The sequence below is a fragment of the Microtus oregoni genome, unplaced genomic scaffold (genome assembly GCF_018167655.1).
Source record: "Microtus oregoni isolate MIOR12 unplaced genomic scaffold, Mior012 000009F_ref0000495, whole genome shotgun sequence".
Taxonomy (NCBI): Eukaryota; Metazoa; Chordata; class Mammalia; order Rodentia; family Cricetidae; genus Microtus; species Microtus oregoni.
The window spans coordinates 9,161,347-9,183,926 of NW_024543068.1; the positions used below are offsets into that span (position 1 = coordinate 9,161,347).

At 40.8% G+C, this 22,580-nt stretch overlaps 1 protein-coding gene across 28 annotated transcripts in view; it reads right to left on the reverse strand.

Annotated features, from left to right (window-relative positions):
- Positions 1-22,580, reverse strand: part of Nrxn3 (neurexin 3) — a 1,564,636-nt gene that overhangs the window by 1,024,025 nt on the left and 518,031 nt on the right. For all 28 annotated transcript variants that reach the window (XR_005974847.1, XM_041658568.1, XM_041658546.1 and 25 more), the window contains 2 exons: positions 16,209-16,647; positions 9,733-10,116 (listed from right to left, as the gene is read on the reverse strand). Coding sequence is in view for 27 of the 28 variants with exons in the window: in XM_041658568.1 (XP_041514502.1) it covers positions 9,733-10,116; positions 16,209-16,647 (823 nt within the window). In the remaining variant the exon portion in view is untranslated. The remainder of the gene's footprint in view (positions 1-9,732; positions 10,117-16,208; positions 16,648-22,580) is intronic.

Below are 22,580 nucleotides of genomic sequence, written 5' to 3' on the forward strand. Positions count from 1 at the left end.
CTTTTGTGTATTTTTCCTTCTGCTTGGAATAATATATTTTCAGTCTTGAGAAGTAGATTTCTTACTTCCGCAACCAAACCTCAGCTCTAGCATTATCTCATCTTTGATGCTTCCTATGGAATTCTTCTCTGCATTTGAATACCACCTTTCTTGGACACCAGACCATTATGATCTGTTTATGAAGAGAATCCTAATCTACCTCATATTAAACACACTAGCTGGCACATAGTTAGTACTTTGTAATGAATTGGGTTCAATTAGAGAGTGATAATAATAACATATCATCTGCAGAAAGGATGTAAGTGTGAAATGGCCCAGGGCATATTAAGGACCCAACAAACAGCAGATGTATAATTTCTTTCAATAAAAACCAGGTCTCTTAACTTTCTTTTTCATCCAAACTGGAGCAAAGAAGGATTTGTCTGTCTGTGAAAGGAACCATGAAGCCAGCGACGATAGAAAAGCTTGCAATGGTCCCCTTGTGTTGTGTTTTGAAACGCTTGCTACTCATAATTTAGCAGCATCTCAATTTATTGAACTATAGTAGGCAGATGTCTGTTGGCAGTTAAGCTGCTTTTAGCAAACACAGTAACAAAGGTACTGAGCAGGGATGTAAATGTTTATCCTGTCCCTGCTCTTGGGGACACTGTGGCCACTGAAGGTATCAGCAGTTTTCACAGACTGCACCAAACCACTGACTGAACCTCTCATTTCTCTGTCTGGATGCAAATGTATGGTAGACTTTTTTAAAAAGCAAGAAATATCTCCAGTGTCCCTACCTGTTAATTTCAGAATAAGAAAAATATACATTCTCAACCTCTCCTTTGAAACAAGAAGAACACTATAATCAGAGCCTCTCAGACACCAACAAAGAGGAATCACTGTAGGTCATGCTATTCATGAACCATGATACATCTTCATGAGATCACATGTTGGCCATGGCGAAGAGACACTTGAAGAACTGGAGGAGAAAGAGGAGCCTGAATGTGAGGGGTATGCTGGATGTCACCAGAGACTCAGTAAATGACATAGGAAATTATGCATGAGAAAAACTGGGGTTTTGATTGCAATGCATACTTCACAGGAAACCCCTTTTTCAGATACGTATCATTATCAATCAAAAGCTCACAAAGAATGGGCCAAAATAGAGACAGCTTTTTAATTCTCTGAAGAAATTCCAGATTATATTTATTAATCTATCAATTAATATCTGTATCATAAGCCTGAAGGTCATATCATAAGACAAAACATTCATTTTCTTGGGCAAATCCATTAGAAAAGTAAAATTTTGATTGTACCCTTGATATAACTAGAGCCAGGATGCTGACCAAGAGAGCTCCGCGGACTGCAAGGAACAGGGACTCGCAGTCCTGTTCTGCCCTTCATTCACCTTTATCCCTCTACTTGGAAACAGATGGGACACTGCCAAGCTGATGACATTTGAGTCTCAGAGTTTTAGTGTTGAAGGGCCCTAAGAGAGCATGAAACCGGATTGCCTCATTTTATTCTGAAAGAACAGAGAGGCCAGAGGATCCAAATAACTATATCAAGGTCATATATCTAAATAAAGGATCTGGATATCCCAGGAGGTAGGGAACACAGGTATACTGCAAAAGCTCTCCTTGGTGACACGGAGACAATCAGCACAGTTGTATTTGACCTTGGAGTCCAAAGCTGCTGCTCCCCCCACACGAGTTAGTTATTCTGACCAGAACGAATGATAAAGTGGTATGTCATGTTGTCACCTCTTACTTTCTAATTCTTATGATTACCCTTTGAACTCTCATACTCTGGAGGTGACAAAGTTTCAAGATTCTGTCTCCATTTCCTCGGCTACATTGTAGGCTCATGGAGGACACAGAAACGCGTCCTTTACCAGGCTGTGTCTTCAGGGCCACACTCCTCATGATGTGGAAAGAATTTGAAAACTTGTTTATTGAGTTCCAGGGCCAGTGTTGGGGTTCAATAACAAGCATCATAGTTTCATTTCCTAGCCTTTTAAACCCAAGGCTACTGGAACTAAAGTTAGTGGAGGTAGGAAGGTGCTGAATGTGCAGAGATTTTAGTAATTTACTAATAATAATACTCTACAGATGCCACTGTAATACTCTACAGATGCCACAAGGCAAATTTGACATATTCATTTTCAAGTTCCACTAGCTATCTAGTTGTCCAAAGAAAATATCAGTGTTTAGCCCTGTCATGAAGCAAGATGCTTTCATGTAAAGACTGTCAGGACTTGGTTCTTAGAGAAAATGGAACAAAAACGTGCCCAAAGAGAATGGTAATGCCATTTACTGAGATGGGAGGAACAAGGTAAAATAACTTTGATGTAGGGAGGAAGGGCTCAGATTATAGTTTTCATATCAATTTTTAAACTGAGATGGAGAGTCCTAGGCTAGAGATGCCAATTTGGACATCACTGGTACAAGCATGACCTTTGATGCTGTGGCAGTGAGTAAGAGCACCAAAAGAAGTGTGTGGACAGAGACATGAAACAGAGACCTGAAGTGCTCTAACACGTAAAGCCACCAGAATGAATATATGTATAACAAACGGCAGAGATTACGAGCACATGAATGTACCTCACGCAGTTTCTATTCCTCATTGATCTTGGAATCAGATTTTTGCATACATGAGGGGAAAGGGCTTCACAGTGTGTTGCAAAAAGAAATGGAATAGGAGCAAGGAGGCATAAATTCTAACTACTCTTTAACTCCAAGATAAGGGAGTGTCAACTTCCCTGGGTTACTAATTCTCCATCTGCCAAAATGAGGACGAATCACAGATGACCCCAATGCAATCTACTCATCATATTGCTTTCTGATGTCCTGATTTTAGTGATCTATGTGTGACAGTCATATGACACCCTCCACCCTCACTGCAGCCTGTGCCTCTGCCTTGCCAGGCAGAATCTACTGCGGGTATTGCTGTTATTACTGCCACTGAAGTAGCTCATGCTCCTCCAGAGAGCTGACTGAAAAGGTGGTCCTCAGTTAAAGATCAGAGATAGATTCTGATGCCAACCTCCCCTATTGGAACATGCCATTTAAGAGACCTCATATCTTTATCCTTGGGTTTTGGCACATGTATATAGCAGGTAAACAAAATCCCAGAGGCCTGAGAGTAGTATGTCCTATCTATCTTAATTTCGTGATTTTGTAAATTAATGTTCGCAAAATCACTTGATTTCTAAGAGTACAGTTAATGTTTTATTTCAGCACATGTACTCACTCAAAAATGGCTTTTAGACATAAAGCAAAAGAAAAAAAAGAAAACCCTACGATTTACAACCCCAGATAACCTAGACAACAAACAGGACCCTAAGAGAGACATGCATGGGAAGTAGAAAAAGACAAGATCTCCTGTGTAAATTGGGAGCATGGGGACCATGGGAGAGGGGAAGAGGGGAAGGAAGAGGAAGGGAGGGAAGGGAAAAAATATATAGCTCAATAAAAACAATTTAAAAGAAAATAACAATTAAGAGGATAAAATCAAGGTTTCAATATGATATTCAGTGGGAAAAGGAGAGCACATCTTTCTCACACAGCTTGGTTTTATCTGTACAAAAGCACAAATTCCTAAAACAGGGAAAGGCCCAGCCACACCTGATTCAATGGTTATTAACTGTGTTTAAGCTTTGAGCATTTTTTCCCGATTCTTGATACTTTCTTGCATTTTTCAAGTATTATTTAATGTATGTCTAATTATTTGTTGAGTGGCTCTCAACCTTCTTAATGCTGTGACCCTTTAATACAGTTCCTCATGTTTCTGCGCCCTCCGTGAGCCTACAATGTAGCCGAGGGGATCGAGACAGAATCTTGAAACTTTAATGTCATCTCCAGAGTATGAGAGTTCAAAGGGTAATCATAGGATTTAGAAAGTAAGAGATGACAACATGACATACCACTTTATCATTCGTTCTGGTCAGAATAACTAACTCCTATGGGGGGAGCAGCAGCTTTGGACTCCAAGGTCAAATACAACTGTGCTGATTGTAACCCAGAACCATAAAATTATTTTGTTGCTCCTTCATAACTGTGATTTTTTTACTGTTATAAATTGTAATGTAAATATCAGCTATGTGAGCCTAAAGGGATTACAATCCAGAGATTGAGAACCACTGTTTTCCAGCATGTAGTCCTTTTTGAAAAGTGAAGCTTGAAGCTGTAACGGATCCACAGTGGCCTCTTTCATTTGTTGTGTCTTCATCACACCTTAAGTAAAGAGGGCTTTGAAATTAAAAGGAAGGGTTTAACATTTGAAAAATATAAAAAGCAAGTCTCAATTTTAGCTGAGAAAAATCTAATCTAGTCTCTGGATTTAGATAGAAGGCTTTGACTTTTCACCTTTGAGACACTTGAAAATTGAACTTCATCCTCCCTCTTGGGAATTGTTGTAATCTACCATGAACATTGCCCTACGTGAACAAGACTTATCTGAACAAGGAAAGGCCCATGATTCTGCAAAAGCAGTATTTTAGTGGGGGCAGGATAGGAAAGATATTGCATTGAATTTTTCCTCATTATCGTGACCTACTCTTCTTAGGGGAAAAAACCTCAACAAAAGAAAACACTGAAGTACATTCATGTGCTCAGGCAACCTCTGTGCCTAAGAACTAAAAATGCCTGTTATCATCAGGCTCTTGACCTTAGGATCTCAGAAAGTCAGTGAGATGGCTTGAGCTCTCAAATGTCTCGAGGGATCATTCTAACAGGTACATGTGTGTGATCTGGCCTATTCTATTCCAGCTATTCCAGGTAACTAGCAGATCATTGTAGGGAAAAAAAAAAAGCAAAAACAGCAATCTGAAAGAGGTTGGTTCTCGTTTTTGCAAAAGGCAAACTCTGAATCAGAAATCTTAGAACCCAGAGGTTAGAGGAGCTCAATCACGGTTACTGGGGTCCCTAGAAATGCTCTGCTTCCCTCTCTAAAGTCATCATTTGATTGACAGTTTTCCACATAGTCATCCTGTGAGGCTCCACTTCTTTGATGTCATGGCTAGTTCTGGAGATTTCAGGGGAAAGAAAAATCTTTAGTCAGGAAGTCTAGTATTCTCATCTCCTAGGTAAAGAACCGAGATGTGGACCAAGGCCCTCTATGTCATCTTGCTATTTAGTAACAGAATCAACACAGGACTCCAGGCCTCTCTGACTCTAAAACTTTTCCCTTGAAACATGAGCTCATTTTCCTCTCAACACTGTACCATAGCTTATTTTTCTTAACATAAGTGTGAACTTTTCCCCCAAATAAATGCCACCTATATCTATACAAAGCTTTTTAAAGATGAGCATAGGATGTGCAACGGACTCAGATTTAGCTTGATGGTCTACTATGGAATGGAGTTCTCTGACTTGCCTTATTAGAATACTTATCAACTGAACTAACAAGTTAGCCACATTGGAAAGCAGACTGCCTTATGGTAAAGAAGGTCAAGAATTCATAGCTTTCCAATAAAGGAAAATTCCAGGACAAAAATAAGACAGATTCAAGGGTATTTTCTATCCACTATAAGACATTATGGAACCCAGTCTGTTTGGATGTTCACCTTCCTGAACCTGGGGGAAACAGGGAGGATCTTGGACTTCCTATAGGGTAGGGAACCCTGACTGCTCCTTGGACTGGAGAGGGAGGGAGAGGGAGAGTGGAGGAGGGGAGGGAAGTGGGAGGAGGGAAGGGAAATTTTCAATAAAAATAAATTAATTAAAAAAATAAATAAAAATAAAAAAAAGACATTATGGGGACCAGCAAAATGGCTCCCTGGGTGGTAAAAGCACTGATGACTAAAGTTTACTACCCAGAAACCACACGGAAAGAGAAAACCAATTCCCACAAGATGTCCTCTGACCTCCATGCGCTAGCACTCTGTCCCTCTCTCTCTGTGTGTCTCTGTCTCTGTCTCTCTCTCTCTCACACACTGAATCAACACTTAAAAAGATATCATAGGACTTCATAGAAGAACAGGTTGTCTTCCCAGTTTTCAATGTAACTGATTGCAATTAAGTAGTAACTAAAGCTTTTACTTTTAGGTTGCAGAGATGCTTCCTACCTTACAATGAATAGAACATCCAAACGGCTAAAAATAATAATGATGGACATCTCTGTCTATATCTTTTTAAAATAGTGGCAAGTCATCCTGAAAAAAAAATGCTAAATTCCATACCAGCTTAATATTCCAAAGTCAGTATTTAGAGTTTCTTCTCTCTGCAGAAAGAACTGTCTCGTAAAGGTCAGAAACAAAGATGGTCTGATTTAACTAGGAAGAGAGCTACCCAAGAAAATTAGCTTAGTCTCTCTCCACCCTTACATATTTACTAGTTCCCTTGCCTTATATTCTGTTATTTGGGGAGGACAACTTTCCTGTAGAGTTGGCCATTAAACCAATATTAGTTAGATGGCTAGTAATTTTCACCTAGTGTCATACCTGAACCATGCCCAACCCTGAATTGAAGTTTTCATCACTACACTCTTATTTTCTCAATTCTATACACATTGGTTCCTAACATCACCATTCCCATTGTGAGATAACTGATATAAGTGAGCCATCACACAGTTGTTTTAGGCTCAGTGAAGCACACTTTCTTGGAAATTTTCTTCATTTTACAATAGTTAATATAAATGATTAATTTTAGGCTTAAGATTGCAGCTTCTGGGGAAAAAAAATCAGAGAAATAATTAGCAAAGAGTTATCTGTGATCAGGCTGGTATTGTGATCCATGGGGAATCCTTAACCCAAAGGGGCACATGGTCCTGTCCAAAGAAATTGTGAAACACTCTTCCTTCGCTATTACTCATCAGAAATGCCTACAGATTCTGAAGATCAGAAGTAAAAAGTACCACAATGTTGTTAGAAAGAAGAATGAGAAAATCCAAGAACCTTTGGACCTCCTTCTTCCCACCACTAGTTTCTCCATATGAAAGTGGCCACTCCACCTATCGGCTCTACAATGTCCCGCCCACAGTGCTAATAACATTTACCACATACTAAACGTGTCAGTCATTACCCTTTGCTTCTTTTCTTTCAGATGACCACACAATACTCCCCTGATCCAAAGTATGAGTTGTGTCCAGATACCTGTTTATTGTTTTTATTGGTCACAGTGTCTAGAAGGTTAAAGGCTTTAAAAAAATGTATAAAAATCAAAGAAAACGTACTCAAAAGTCTCCACTGAGGAATCAGTTTCAATGAGGGAGAAACAATGTCATTGGAAAGCTCTATTATATTCACTAACAGTGCAGTCCTATCATTTTTCCACTCCAATGAGTCATTCTGAACATGGTGTTAGGAACAATACAGGGGCAAAAAACAATTAGTGGGGGAACAAAACAATCAGTTGAACCGTCTGGGACTTGAGCGATGTATAGATCAAATGTCTTAAATTTGCTAAGCTGCCTCTCATTTGGCCAGAATGGATGGCTCTTGGCTGCACTGTACCAAGAATAATTGTCCCTCATATATCCCCAATCAGCTGCCTTTTAATGACTAGTCAAAAGTGACAATGTAAAAGATGTGGTGACTTTCACTGTACTTGGCCAATTTTGGACCATCTCCCACTGATTTGCCCTTGGAATAGGTGAGCTCATAAACACCTTGCACAGCTGGCTACATTCACTGCTTCCTGCCTCTACACCATAAGACCTGTGAGTTACAAAAGGAAGAAGGGAGATGTTTGAGGTAACCTTATGTTCTTACATTGGTTTTATAGACACCTCAACACGTTGGCTTACATCAACTCAGTCTCTTACATCCCAGAGGTCAAATGCCCTTTCCATCGTTCCAAACCAGCACCAGGGTAGGCTACCCTACAAAGGCATTTGGAAAGAGTCCAGCCACTTGACAGACTTAGCAACCCCATGTGGCCTATTTCTATTCCAGATGGCTGCCTCCTCATCTGAGCTCATATTATGGTTGTTGCTGCTTTGAAAATGCAATGGATTTGAATTTAAATTTAAATCCCAAAGCTACAAGAAAGTTATCTTTTTCCCCTTCACCCAAATGTCCTGTGTCTTGTTTTGGTAAGATTGTAAGAAAGATATGCAGTTATTATGAAAAATGGGTTTCTGAAACAGGAGAGCATTTAGTACATATTAGTGATTGCTTTATAACTGGTTATTAGTATCAGCATCATTAACGGAAAGGAACAGAGAATCAGGGGAGCCCAGGAAGGTTTGTTTTCTCTTGAAGTAACACTGTGGAGCTCACAAGAAGCACTCTTTGAAAGCAACTCCTCAGCACCACTCCAGCCCTGCCCAGTGTCTCTCCGATCATCACAGTTTCAGCCCAAGAGCTTGATTTCTGGTGATCTTCAGCAATGAAACCCATGCAGATATGTCTTCCAGGCATTCTTTTCCTCTCCCCATCTTCCTCCTCTGGCCTCTAACAGAATACATGTGGCTGTCTTCTGCTTCTTTTGTAACGACCTTCACTCCTTAGTCAAGTGAATGATAAACTCCCCGGGAATAGGAAGTACATCTATTACAGATTGTACAGCCTAGCCTCAAAGCTGTAGAACTGAGGACCTCAAAACAACTTAATAGTTGTGTAAAATAACCTTTCCTTTACAATCCATAGCCAGCCTGATTTTGTGTGCCTCCTCTATAAAATAGAGCAAGCTGCCACCTGGACACGACTTTCAAACAAGAATCTCCTTGTCTTGGTGTTGTCTCTTTTGTTAACTTCCACATCTTCCATTTTTTTGGCCCGAACTGTAAGATGAGTGGAAATGTAAAACGTTTATGCTGTGCATGGAGAGGAAATTCATGCACTCCGCCTGTTCTGTAGGCTCAGTTTTCACCTCTGCACCAACCTTTCGTACACTACTCCATTATGACTTTGTTTAGAAGAAAACAAAGCATTCAACATATTTCCCCCTCTGCCCTGTTTTACATCTGTCCTCTGGTTTAGAACACACTCTTTCCTGCCACTTTTTTGTCAAATGCCCACTCATTTTCAAATCATCTCTTCCATCCTGCTTCTTTGCAGAAATACTGTCTGAACCCCTGTGGTATGCTGGGTCTCTTGCTCCTCGGTACCTTCTGTTTGATGATGTCGATACTAATAACTATAGATCAGTCACTAAGACGTACTAAATGCTCTCCATATTTCAGGCACCCATTATCATAAGCAGCATCTGATGAGGTTTGTTCCTGGTTGCCTATCTTTTACTAGTGAGTAAATCAAGTACCAATAGATATTGTTTCGGTGAAGTTCATATGACAATGTGACAGCCCAAATTATCACCCCAGCTGACGCCAGAGATCATGTTCATGATGACATCATTCAGCCTTCTATAAAACTCACCAGGTTGGTAAGTAATTTAATCCCAAGAGACAGGCAGGTCCATGAAGACAGAGATAGACTCATTTTGTTCAATATTATGCTTTTGGGACCCAGGAGTCATCCTGCACCAACCACTAAGGAAGCAAAAATTCAAGCACTAAAGGGGGAAAAAAGGTTGGGTACTTCTAGAACGTTCACTATCCATAGAAGATATTTAAAGTGTATTTTGACCATGGCGATATTTATTATAAAGCTCCCCTTTCTACCATCTAAGTGACCAAACAAATTTAACCATTCACAACTAGAAAGGATGAGATGGGAAACCACAGAACCCAGCACCGTTGTTTCTAAGCAGAAAATCACAGGGTGAGCAAAGATATCCTTAGGCCTTGTATCACTTCCGCTTACTTAGACCAGGTATTACTCCGCTCAGACCGGGAGCGGCCACTCACCTCTTTCACAGGTTCTTCCCCAGTAGCCAGTGCCAGTGCAGTCGCAAATGAAGCGGTTCCAGCCGTCCTTGCACACCGCGTTGTTCTTGCAGGGGTAGCTGTCACACTGCTTGGCGCTCATTCGTGAACAGGAAGACTTGACGCCTGCCGCATTCTGCATTTCCGCCAGCTGCCGGATGTTCTTGCTGCGCCCGTCAATGAACAGGTCACGGATGCAGCCCACATAGCCATAGTTGAGCATGGCAGTCCAGAGTTCCGTGGGGAGAATAAGGCCAGCTCGGTTCTCTGGCAGCCCGCCCAGATACATATCGCCCTCCAGGTCCAAGATTTCACTCTCACCACTGGCGGTGAACGGCGTGCGCCTGCTGTTCACAGATATGGTACCTGGAGTGGGAGACAGGCGCAGAGTGAGTTAAAGTCCTTCTTGCACCTCAGGTGAGCTTCTGGAGCTGCTTAAAGGAAAGCAGCTCTGCAGGTGTGTGGAGAAATGGGCATTGCCTTGCGGAAGACAGCACTGCAATCAGAAATATGACTGTAAGCTGGCGGGAAGGACCATCCGGAAGCTAGGATAACCTGGGCCATAGGATGACTCAGAAAGAAACCAAGTGATTATTTCCAGTCCATCTCTTCTCTCCATCCATATTCACCGAGAGATAAGATATGCAACAGGGCAAGAAAAGTTTAAATCCCAGCTCAGCCAACTACCAGCTTTACAGTCTTGAAGAGGAGACTCCTCCTTTCATTTCCCAAAGGGATAAATAATTGCCCTCAACTAACAGGCGGCTGTGATGATCAAAGAAATGCATATGCATAAAGTGCTTGCAACAAAGCCTGGGGCAGGAGGTACTTTGTGATGCCTATAGCCTCTTCAAGGGTCCACAATTCCCCCAAAGGAGGAGGCATTCTCTTTCCTGTTCTATCCATGAATATCCTGTAGACTAGGAATTGATTGCCCACTCTGTCAATCAAAATTGTGGGCACTGCCTTTAACGGTGTTTTTGTTATTCTTGCTTTTGGCTGGTGTGTTTATTTTGATTTTAGACAGAGACTCACTATGTAGCCCAACCTGGCCTGGTACTTGCTATGAAAACTAAACTGGGTTTGAACTTACAGCCATCCTCCTGCCTCCGCTTCCTGAGTGCTGAAATTCCAAGTGTGAGCCGCAACACTTGGATAGAATGCATTTCTTCATGCATTATTAAATACACAGTGAACAATTTTCTTTCTCTGGTAATAGTTTCAGGGACAGTGCTAGGCTTCTCAGGCATAGTCTTCCTCCTACAGGGCTGATTTTGCAGAGCCCAGAGGCATAAAATGAGCAGGTAATGTAGCTAATAGCAGGGGGTATAAAAATAGCCAAATGAATGGCATGAGATTAGCTCATAGGATCTACTTTAAAATATATAGTAAGTGGAGGCATCACTACATGAAGAACAATTAAGCCAGAAAGTTGAAAAGGATCCAGCCCTGCAAAATTCAAGGGAAAGAGTATGCCTGCCACAGAGAGTGGTACTTACAAAACCCTGAAGGGACTGTGAGGTCATTCACTGGGGAAAAGTTTCTATGGATCAAACCTGCCAACCTTAGTCTGATCCCTGGAATCCAGGAGAAGGTGGAAGGAAAGAATCAACTCCACAAAAATTGTCCTCTGACATCCATACACACTCCGTAGTACACGCACGAGTGCGCGCGCACATACACACACGGCTATGATGATGATGATGACCTGATGACGTGAAGAAGTTTGCTCACAAACCAAGAGGCAAGAAGTGGTGAGAAAAGATCAGATCAAGAGACATAGGTTAAGTCCCAGGAGGGTCAGATAAGGGGTTCTGTCAAATGAGATTCTAGAAGCTGCAACCTAGTGACTGGCCTGGGAAAACAAAAGTACACCTGTATTCCATGTACTTCCACCCTGTGCTGGCCGCTCAATACCTTACAGCTCTGTTTCCTGAACTGAAAAATTAGGAGCTATAAGCATGGTGGTATCTGAGCATCCTGCCAGGTTTTTTTTGTTTTTGTTTTTGTTTTTTAAGTTTTATTCTTGATCCGCTTTGTAGGTGCTGAGAGAAGTGGGCTGTGCCATCCATTAGTCGGCCTCTGCTCTGGCTCTTCTACCCGTTCCCTCAGACAGTAAGCATTGCAAGCTAAGGACTGAAGCAGATCAAAAGAGATCACAAATATGCTATGTGCTCCAAATTATAACAGGATAGCGGAATGGAAAGAACATAAAGGGGCCTGGGGTGGAATTGGGATAGACCGAATGGGCAATCTTTCCTTAACTCTCTTTAGAAGTTGTCTCCTAGAGAAATATGCTATGTTAGTTCTTAGTATTTCAAAAAACCCACATAACAAAAAATAATATCCTGGTGATGATTTTAAGCATTTTATGTATTTTAATATGTTTTATTTTCTATGTACAAGTATTTTAAATTCATCTATATGCATCTACATGCATGCCTAATATCTCCAGAGATCAGAAGGAGAGCATCAGATCCCTTGGACCTAATGGATAAATGTAAGCTACCCTGTGGATGCTGGGACTCAAACCTGGGGTCCTCAGCAAAAGTCATAAATGCTATTAACAATACTGAACCATCTCACCTACTCCCTCATTTAATGTATTTAAAAAAAATTTATTGACTGATTTTGTGTTGGATCTGGAGATTCACAGGTGAAGCATTTTACTCTGCCACTGAACCCCGCTGCCATTTAAGTGCATTTTTTAGACTGCTCCCTCAAAACAATTTTGTGATGTAGGAGTCATTAAAATTCGAGCATGGTTGGCTGAGAGAGCTTTCAAGGCTCCTCCCCTGCCTGAGAAGCAATTGGCTGATGGCTGCTGAAGACTGGAGAATCAAGTTTCTTTATGGTTGAGATTTCCCATGCTCCAGTGGATGGTCCCAGACCCATGCACACATGGTCAGCACTAATATGACTGGGGAAACTATCACATATTTAGTAATAATAATGATTAATAATAGAATAATAAGAGTTATCAGAGAGATAGACTGGTGAGTCCTCAGGAAGCTAGAGGGAGATGGTAGGGACATGGATAAAATTAAAATGCATTGTATACACGTATAAAATATTCAAAGAATTAACAAAATTGCTATTTCAAACAAGGAAGAAGTTGAGATTTGTGTATCTTAGCATCTTATACAACTTTCTTTAGCTCTTCAAACAGGGCTAATGTGATCATCAATTGACAGGGTAATATGGTTTGAATGGGAAATATCCCCTATGTGCTCCTGTGTTTGAGCACTTAGTCCCCAGTTGATCCTTTGTTTGGAAGGTTGTAGAACCTGTAGGAGTTATATTCTCTCTGGAAGAAGCAGGTAGTTGCTGGAGGCAGGCCTTGAGACTTGATAGATTGGTCTAACTTCCCGTCCACTCTCTGCTTTCTGAGTGTGAATGCAATGTGAAAGGCCAGTCTCTTGTTCCTGTCACCACATCTACTTCATGTAATGTCATGTCTTCCCTGCCATGATTGACTGTAACCCTCAGAATAGTAAACCAAAAATTCCTTTCTCCCTTAAGTCACTTTAGTCAGGGTGATTTATATTATCAACGGAAAAGTAAGTGAGACAAGAGACATGCAGTCAGTTTGCCGAGTATAGACAGTATGAGAAACTATTTGAAATTTAGGGCTTGGATTATATACCATAGAAAGCCTATGCTCGTAATATATGGCCGAACACATTTTAAATGCACTTAATAGGTTTTAAGACTCACTGTCTCCACTGAGGAGTTATTCTAAAATGTTTTCTGGGTCATCTATCAGGCCTGTTATTCTTCTAAATGCTTGAGGAAGAAGGCACATTTGGACATGCTTGTTTTACAAATACCTTTTTTAAAAGAGACAGATAGCTAACTAAAAAAAAAGATGCCAGAAAAATATCCTCACAAAGAAATGAAGTTTAATAGATCATATTGAAATGTAATGTTATATTGCTTTTATGAACTAATTATTGTTTACTTAGTAAATTGTATAGGCTTTGATCAAAATCGTCAGTACTTCAAGAAACTGACTAATGCCATAGCTTCCACATATGAAATTTAAGGCTCTTAAAATCCAAATTTATTTGCGGAAGATGGGTCCCCTGGTAGTTCTAAAAATGCAAACCACCATAGCTATACTATTTAACTAACTAGTTTTATGTCAACTTGACATAAGCTAGAGTCATCTGAGAGGAGGGAACCTCAATTCAAAATATGCCTCCCTAAAATCAGGCTGTAAGTAAACCTGTTCTTAATTAGTGGTTGATAGGGGAGGACCCCACCCATTGTGGATGGTGACATCCCTGAGCATGTGATCCTGAGTTCTATAAAAAAAAATCACATTGAACATATCATGAGGAATATGCCAGTAAATAGCACCTCTCTGATGTGGAATAGCCTTCTGTATATGTGTTGCTTTTATTGGTTGATAAATAAAGCTGTGTCAATGACTTAGCAGAGTAAAGCCAGGTAGAAAAATCTCAACAGGGATATATAGAGAGAGTAGGTGGAGTCAAAGAGATGCCATGTAGCTGCTGAAGAAGAAAGAAGCCGGAATCTTACCGGCAGGCCACAGCCTCATGGCGATACACAGATTAATAGAAATGGATTCATTTAAGATGGAAGAGCTAGCTAGGAACACGCCTAAGCTATTGGTCAAACAGTGTTGTAATTAATATAGCTTCTGTGTGATTATTCAGGTCTGGGTGGCTGAGAAACCAAAAAGCAATCTCTGTTTATACCCCTCCATGGTCTCTGCCAGGGCTTCTGCCTCCAGGTTCCTGCCCTGTTTGAGTTCCTGTCCTCACTAATATGGAACTGTGAGAAAAATAAATCCTTTCCTCCCCAAGTTGCCATTGTCATGCTGTTTCATCACAGCAACAGTAACCCTAAAAGGACAAAACTAGAGAAAACAATTAGTATTGGGAATAACCAAAAATAAACATATGGTATCTTTCTGTGCACTGGCCTTCATGGAACAGCAATGGATCACTGCTAAGTCATAGCAAGGTCATAGTTAATCCCACATAAAACTCTTCAGCCATAGCATAACTACACACATTGCATTAATCACCAGCAGTGTTTTATAGACAATTCTGAGACAGGGGTTTAGTCCTGCCCCAGCTGACATTTCATTGATAAACTTAAGAAAGACATGGAGAAATTTAGCCACTAGAGAAATTAATTTTTTGTGTTTTTCTTTTTTAAATAAAAAAAAATCACAAACCATTCATTCTTGCTCAACAAGCACATTTAATTTGGAGCCTCTTGATTGGGACCAGATTTCAGACAATCAATAGAGAAACCTACTACTGGTCAGTAAAACATCCAAGGCCACAAACTACCACTGACTGCATCCTACCCAGACCCATCCAGATCTTCCTGAGGGCAGTGTCCTTCATCTCTGCCACCCTTCTGGCTGGGGAATTACACACAAAATCTGCCATTCCATGGAAGTTCAGCCATTTCTACTTAGCTTTTCTTTTTTGGGGGGTGGACCTCTCGTTTTGTAATATTGGTCACAAAAAAAAATAGACATAAAAAATCCCAGATGAAGACTTTTGTGTGTTTACAGAAATAATCCATACAACTACAGCAAATGAAACTAAAGCCAGTCTTGTATATGCGGAATCAGGAGATGAGCCTGAAATTCAGATGCAGTACTAGTCCTCTTGGGGAAACACCCTTACTAATAACATAGACTATGACCATCATCACCAGAGGGTCCTTAGAAAGATAGGCAGCCTGCTTAGGCATTCAAAAGCCCAGATTTTCTATTGCTGGCTACCCCCACCTCTTTTTGTTACTCTTCCAGAGTAGCTGTGTACTGCCTGAGGCTACTTTGTTTGATCTGCAGCCACAGAAACAAACAAAGTCATTTAAACCAAATGTAAAAGGTTAGGAAGAGGAATGGGGAGTTAGTGAGGTCTGAGCAGAAGAATGAAATGTGGGCTTTCACACCAAAGGAAGGCTTTAAATTGAACATGACTTCAGGAAAAATCAATTTGCTGTTTCCTTTCGTGTCATAATTCCTCCCAGCAACATGACTGTTGCCAATTACTGAAGGGCTATCATTGCATACACTCTTGCAACAGAGTAATCACACAATGTAATGTTTGTGATGTCACAGTCAGTTTCCATGGTGATAAGAGAGAGGAGAAGAAAGGGTAGGAGGCTGTCACACCGTGACAGTCCCTGTAATAGGAATAGAAATGCTACTTCTAAAGTCACTCATGGTGCTAGGGACTTAGAACTATCATTAAAACCATTGGGCAGAATGATAGAGAAGCTAAGAATGCCAGCTAACCACAAGGTAGGGATCTTCTCCGTAAATATAATTTTCCAATCCAACAGCCATTAGAGAGAATACTAGGGGACAGCTGAGCATGCAAGTGATTATTATAATAAATATATAAAACCCTGAGGGGAAGGAAGCTACTGCTTTCATCCATTCCCAGTCCTAATTCCTTTTTTACCTGATCTGCCATCCCGCTGAATGTCCACATGGTACCATTCCCCATCATTGGCTTTCTTCTGAGTGGCCTTCACTTTGATGGTGCCTGAGCCCATGTCAAGTAGCAAATACAGGTTGCCATCAAGAAGCTCCACAGCAAAGAAGTCAACTTTTGTGTTCTTTTGGCTCCGGACGTCTTTCCTTTCTTGGGGTTTCCCATGAGTGAAGAGAATCAGGCCATTGGGCTCCGTGGTGCGAAAGTCAAAGGAGATGGAGCCCATACGTTTGGTGTTCCACTTGGGCAAGCTGATGTAAGCCTCTGGGGTCTCAAAGTTGATGGGGTCCAGCGTGGCCACATTCTCACATTTGAACACAACTTCCCCGTAAATTTTCATCTTGGTGTCCCCGATCCGGGCCAAGCGAGACAGCTCCAGACGGATGTCATTATTCTTATAAACAACCTGTCAAAAGCCAAACAAAAGTGCCATGTGAATCAATCTCGCAAACAGTATCAATCCATCACTCCTTGGGCAGCCAGGAAAAGGGTCTGAAGCATCTTCAGGACATAATGGTCTGAAACAACATATGAAGCAAAAGACTCATCAAAAAAAAGCACCCCAGGAGATGTCTGGGCATATACAAGCACAGAATGAGCTTCTCCACTGCCACTGTCTGTCTTTTCTCTTCTTCCTGGTACCCTGCTTCTGGATGTCACAACGTTATCAATATGAGTTTCTGAGAAAAACTCCAGCGACGCTGTGCTGTACCGGTGCAATATACAAACACATTTACTAAAACATCCTTGGTAAAAGGCCACAACAAACCTTGATGACCATCAATAATAGACGACACCCCTCTATAATGGAACACAATGATGCCTTTTAAAATTATGTATTGCCTCCGGTTTTTATGTGAGCCCTTCCAGGTCATTTTGTTAAGCGGAGCTAGATCTAGATCTGATAATTACCTTACCATTTTATGACCATGGAGAGTCACAAATGCATAGGTTTATATAAGTATAAATTATCTTTGAAAATTACTATGAACTATGAAATTTTCAAAATGGTGGATTTGTGAGATTAATATTCAGAACTGGGAGATTTACATTTTCACAATATCCCCATGTTTTGTCTGATTATTCAAAACTATGTGGACATACTGCCTTTACGGATGATTGACTGGGCCTGCAGAGACAGATCATTGGTAAAGTGCTTGCCACACAAGTGTAAGGACCTGAGTTTGGATTCTAGAAGCCACTTAAAACTGGATGTGTTAGTGTGTGCCTTTAATCCCGAGGCTTCTATAGCAGGATGGGAGACAGAGAAAAAAGAAACCCCTGAATTCCATGAACTGGGTAACCTGGCTTATGTATCCGTCAACAAGAGATTGAGTCTCAACCTAAGTAGAGTTAATGATTAACACTTAAGGTTGTTCTTTCATCTCTACACATGTCATGGCATAAGCATGTCTTATTCATACATGCATACACAATGTAAACACACTGAAGTTTTTTTAAATGATTGAGAGCTATGAGTGTTGGTTAGGAGGAGAGTGTTGTAGAATATTAGTTTAAGATGTGCTACATTCTTTTCTGCTGTGGAACATTTGCTGAATAGTGCAAAGATGTGTTGCATTCTTTTATGTTGTATTTCTTTAACTCTGTGGAGCTGTGTTACTGTGCTCCAATTTCTGAGTGACATCACCTCCATACAAGAATGCTGATCATGGTGAATGGAAGAAAAAGGATGGAGAAGGTACGCAACACTGGCAGAGTCTGCTTATTTCCTGTCTATCGATGGGAGTTGAAGAGAAGACTGATTTGTGAGGAAGAAATAATTAAGAGATGTAAATCACTTAGAGACAGCATGGCACACAGGAAGTGCACAAAACTCTCAGCTATTTGGGGGTGGTTGTGGAGGTTACTATTAATCTTATATCATCTTTCACACACTCCTGTCTAACTTATACTTTTAGTAAAGCAACAAGGCTTCGGAGCCGAAACCAACCCCACCATCCATTCGACTTCAGTGAGAAAGCATTAATTGGATGGGTCATTTTCATGCTATAAGGTGTTTCCCTCCTCTAACCTGTCACCAGGCAAGAATCAAGCAGAGCTGTTGACTTAAAACACGTACAGTGGGATCCTCAACTATGACAAAGCATTGGAAATTCTTTGCCTGTTAAGTCATCTCGACCATGGATCCATCTATAGTCAGTATCACTGAAATAGTAATGATTTTTAACACTTGCCAGTACCTAATACCAGGATCTCTAGTAAAGGGTCATCATCTATCATCCCACCCAGACACCACCCATTTGGCAAACTGGGAGTCATTCCTTCATTTCATAGACACGGAACATACAGCATACAGCTGCTGAAGGCAGAGCAGGCCCGGAATCCAAGCATCACTTCCAGATTCCATAGGCAGCACTGCACACATATTTTCTAGTATTGCCATCTACACCCAGGCAGCTCCTTATTGAGGTCATAGAAGGTCATATATGATCAGCTTCCACCAGACTGACCATGAACAAAGAAGACACAGCAGGATCCTCAACTACTCAGATGAATACATGAAAGGAACAATCAGGTTTGACTGGGAGTATCTCCTTTCTTATCCTCACTGTGATGCCCTAGCCTGTATGATCTCCAAATGGGAATCAAGCTCTGCCTTGCTCTGTGCCTGAATGCAATACCTTTGACTTTTCTCCTTATGGAAGCTATTGGTGGGCAACAATAGCTCATCCAAAGGAAAATGAGGAGGCTGGGCCCCCTGAACAAAAAATAGAGAGAAAACTCAAGCAGCTCTCCTTACAGGGATCCAAAACAAAAAGTGAAGAGACAAAGGCCCAGTCTCCAAAAGACACAAAGAACTCAAGAAACACCAAAAGAGCAAAAAATCCAACTTAAAAAATGGAGTACAGACCTAATAAAGAACTCTCAACAGACAAATCTAAAATGGATGAAAGACACTTAAGGAAATGCTCAACATCCTTAGTTCTCAGAGAAATGCAAATCAAAACAACTCAAAGATTACATCTTATAGCTGTCAGAATGGCCAAGATCAAAACTACAGATGACAGCTTATGCTGGAGAAGATGTGGGGTAAAGGGAACACTCTTCCATTGCTGGTTGAAGTACAAACTGGTACAGCCACTTTGGAAATCAGTATGGCAATTTCTCAGACAATTAGAAAACAACCTATGCCCAAACCTAGCAATATCACTTTTGGGTATATACCCAAAGGATGCTCATTGATACCACAAGAACATGTGCTCAACTATGTTAATAGTAGCATTATTTCTAATAGCTAGAACCTGGAACCAACCAAAATGCCCCTCAACTAAAGAACAAATAAAGAAATTGTGGTACATTTACAAAAGGGAGTACTACACAGCAGAAAAAAATAATGACATCTTGAAATTTGCTGGCAAATGGATGGAAATAGAAAAAAAAAACATATTGAGTGCGGTAACCCAGACCCAGAAAGACAAATATATTATGTACTCACTCATAAGTGGCTTTTAGATATAAAGCAAAGAAAAACCAGCCTACAATTCACAACCCCAGAGAACAACAAAGAGGACCCTAAGAGAGACATACATGGATCAAATGTACATGGGAAGTAGAAAAAGACAAGATCTCCTGAGTAAATTGAAAGTGTGGGAGTCATGGAACAGGGTAGAAGTGGGGTGGGAAGGAAGGGAGCAGAGAAAAATGTATAGCTCAATAAAAACAGTAAAAAAAAAATGAATATCAAAACCAACTCCTCTATGGGAAGAGTACAGTGCTGGGCCCGGGACTAACAAGGATAAACAAATGCAGATTACTGAAGACATGATCGGGAAAATCGGAGGCAGAAAGTGGATAGTGATAACTAGACTTCTGCCAAAGTCTCTTAGTAGGCAAGCTCTCTATTACAACCCCAAGATTGCTTGTCTATGTATGTTGACTTTCTTCAGAGGTGGAAAAAAAAGTCAACATCTTCCTTTGCTGACAGTAAGTATTCTTTCTGAATCTCAATTTTATTTTCTTTTAAATTTATTTTTAAAACAATCTTTTCTCATTTTACATACCAATCCCATTCCGTCTCCCTCCCCTACTCCTACTCCCCCTATTTTCCATCCATTTCACCAACACCCACCCACTCCTCAGAGAGTTTGACACATCACTTTGAGGCAGGACCAAGGGCCTCCTCCCTGTATCTAGGCTGAGCAAGGTATCCCTCCAAAGGGAATGGGCTCCAAAAAGTCAGTTCAAGCACTAGAGATAAACCCTGTTCCCACTGCCAGTGGTCCTACAGGCTGCCCAAGTCACTCAACTGTCACCCACATTCAGAGGGACTAGTTTGGAACTATGTAAGTTCCCCTACTGTCAATCCAGAGTCAGTTCCCACTAGCTCAGAACAACTACAAGTTCATCCTTGTGGATTCCTGGGAATTTCTCTTGTGCCAGGTTTCTGGCTAGCCCCATAATGGCTACCTCAATCAAGATATATCTTTCCTTGCTCTCCCTCTCTGTCCTTCCCCTATCTCAGCCACCCCATTTCCCTCATGTTCTCTTCCCCCTTCCCTTCCCTTCTCATCCTCCCCTCCCCCACATGCTCCCATTTTTCCCTAGGAGATCTTGTCTATTTCTTCTTCACAGGGGATTCATCTCCCTTATGGTTCTCCTTGTTACCTAGCTTCTCTGTGGTCATGAACTATAGACTGATTATGCTTTTCTCCATGTCTAATATCCACTTATGAGTGAGTACATACCATGTTTGTCTTTCTGGGTCTGGGTTATCTCACTCAATATGTTTTTTTTTCCTAGTTCATTCCTTTCATCTGCAAATTTCAAGATGTCATTTTTTTTTTAATTGCTGAGTAGTACTCCATTGTGTAAACGTACAACATTTTCTTTTCTTTGCCCATTATTCGGTTGAGGAGCATCTAGGTTGTTTCCAGGTTCTGACTGTTATGAATAATGCTGCTGTGAACATAGTTGATTAAATATCCCTATGATAAGAGCGAGCACCTTTGGGTATATGCCTAATAGTGGTATTGCTAGAGCTTGAGGTAGATTGATTTCCATTTTTTTTTTAGAAACTGCCATACTGATTTCCAAAGTGGTTATACAAGTGTGCATTCCCAGCAGCAATGGTGAAGTGTTTCCCTTACTCCATCTCCTCTTCAGCATATTCTATCATCAGTTTTCTTTTTAATTTAGCTATTCTTACTGGTGTAAAATGGTATCTCAGAGTCATTTTGATTTGCATTTCCCTGATGGCTAAAATATTGAGCAATTCCATAGGAGTCTTTCAGCCATTTGAGATTCTTCTGTTAAGAATTCTCTGTCTAGATCTGTATCCCATTTTTAATTGGATTATTTGGTATTTTGATGTCTAGTTTCTTGAGTTCTTTGTATATTTTGGATATAAGTCCTCTATCCAATGTGAGGTTGGTGAAGGTCTTTTCCCATTCAGTTGACTGCCATTTTGTCTTATTGGCTGTGTCCTTGTCTTACAGAAGCTTCTCCATTTCAAGAGGTCCCATTTATTTATTGTTTCTCCCAGCGTCTGTACTTCTGGTGTTATATTAGGAAGTGGTATCCTGTGCCCATGCATTGATGGTTACTTCCCACTTTCTCTTCTATGAGGTTCAGTGTGGCTAGATTTATGCTGAGGTCTTTGAGCCATTGGACTTGAGTTTTGTAAATCGCAATTTTATTAATCTCCTCAATCCACACCTTTACAATGATCACTTCGCTATTCCAGGTTAAGAGCAAAAAGAAATTAAATGCTATACATAGTAGAACACAGCAATTTCTCAACTGTCTCAAAATTCTAGGGAAAAGCAATGCTACATGTTGATCTCTGGCAATGTTGAAACTCTACCGGAAACAAGTGGCTCCAAAGTGAGATTTTGTAGAATAGCTACTACTAAGAAGAAACAGATAAGAGGGCAATTGTCTTGCAGTCCTGAGACCCTCAAATGTCTAGCTCTACTGTTGTCATTGTCTCTTTCCCTCCTACACATACTCTAAGCAGAACCATGCAGCAGCCTGGCAGAAAAATACTGATGCCTAGGGTATATGCACTAGGGCATGAAAGAGGAAGCCCGGCTAGACCTTTGCCCAAGGTGAATTAACATTGGTACAGTGTTCTCTTAAAAATCTGGCTCTCACTGAAGCAAGTGCCCCAACTGATGAACTGAGCTAGACAAAACAAGTGGCATCAAGTGACAGAAAGCAGCCTTGGTTGACAAGCTGCCCTGGCAAGAAGCAATTAAAAACAAAGTAGACATGATACCCCATGGGGGAAGATGTCACACAGCCTGAGAGGCAGAGTATAAGAATGACAAGTTGATCTTAACTATCCTACCCATGGATTTGTAAAGACTATTGTTTGTG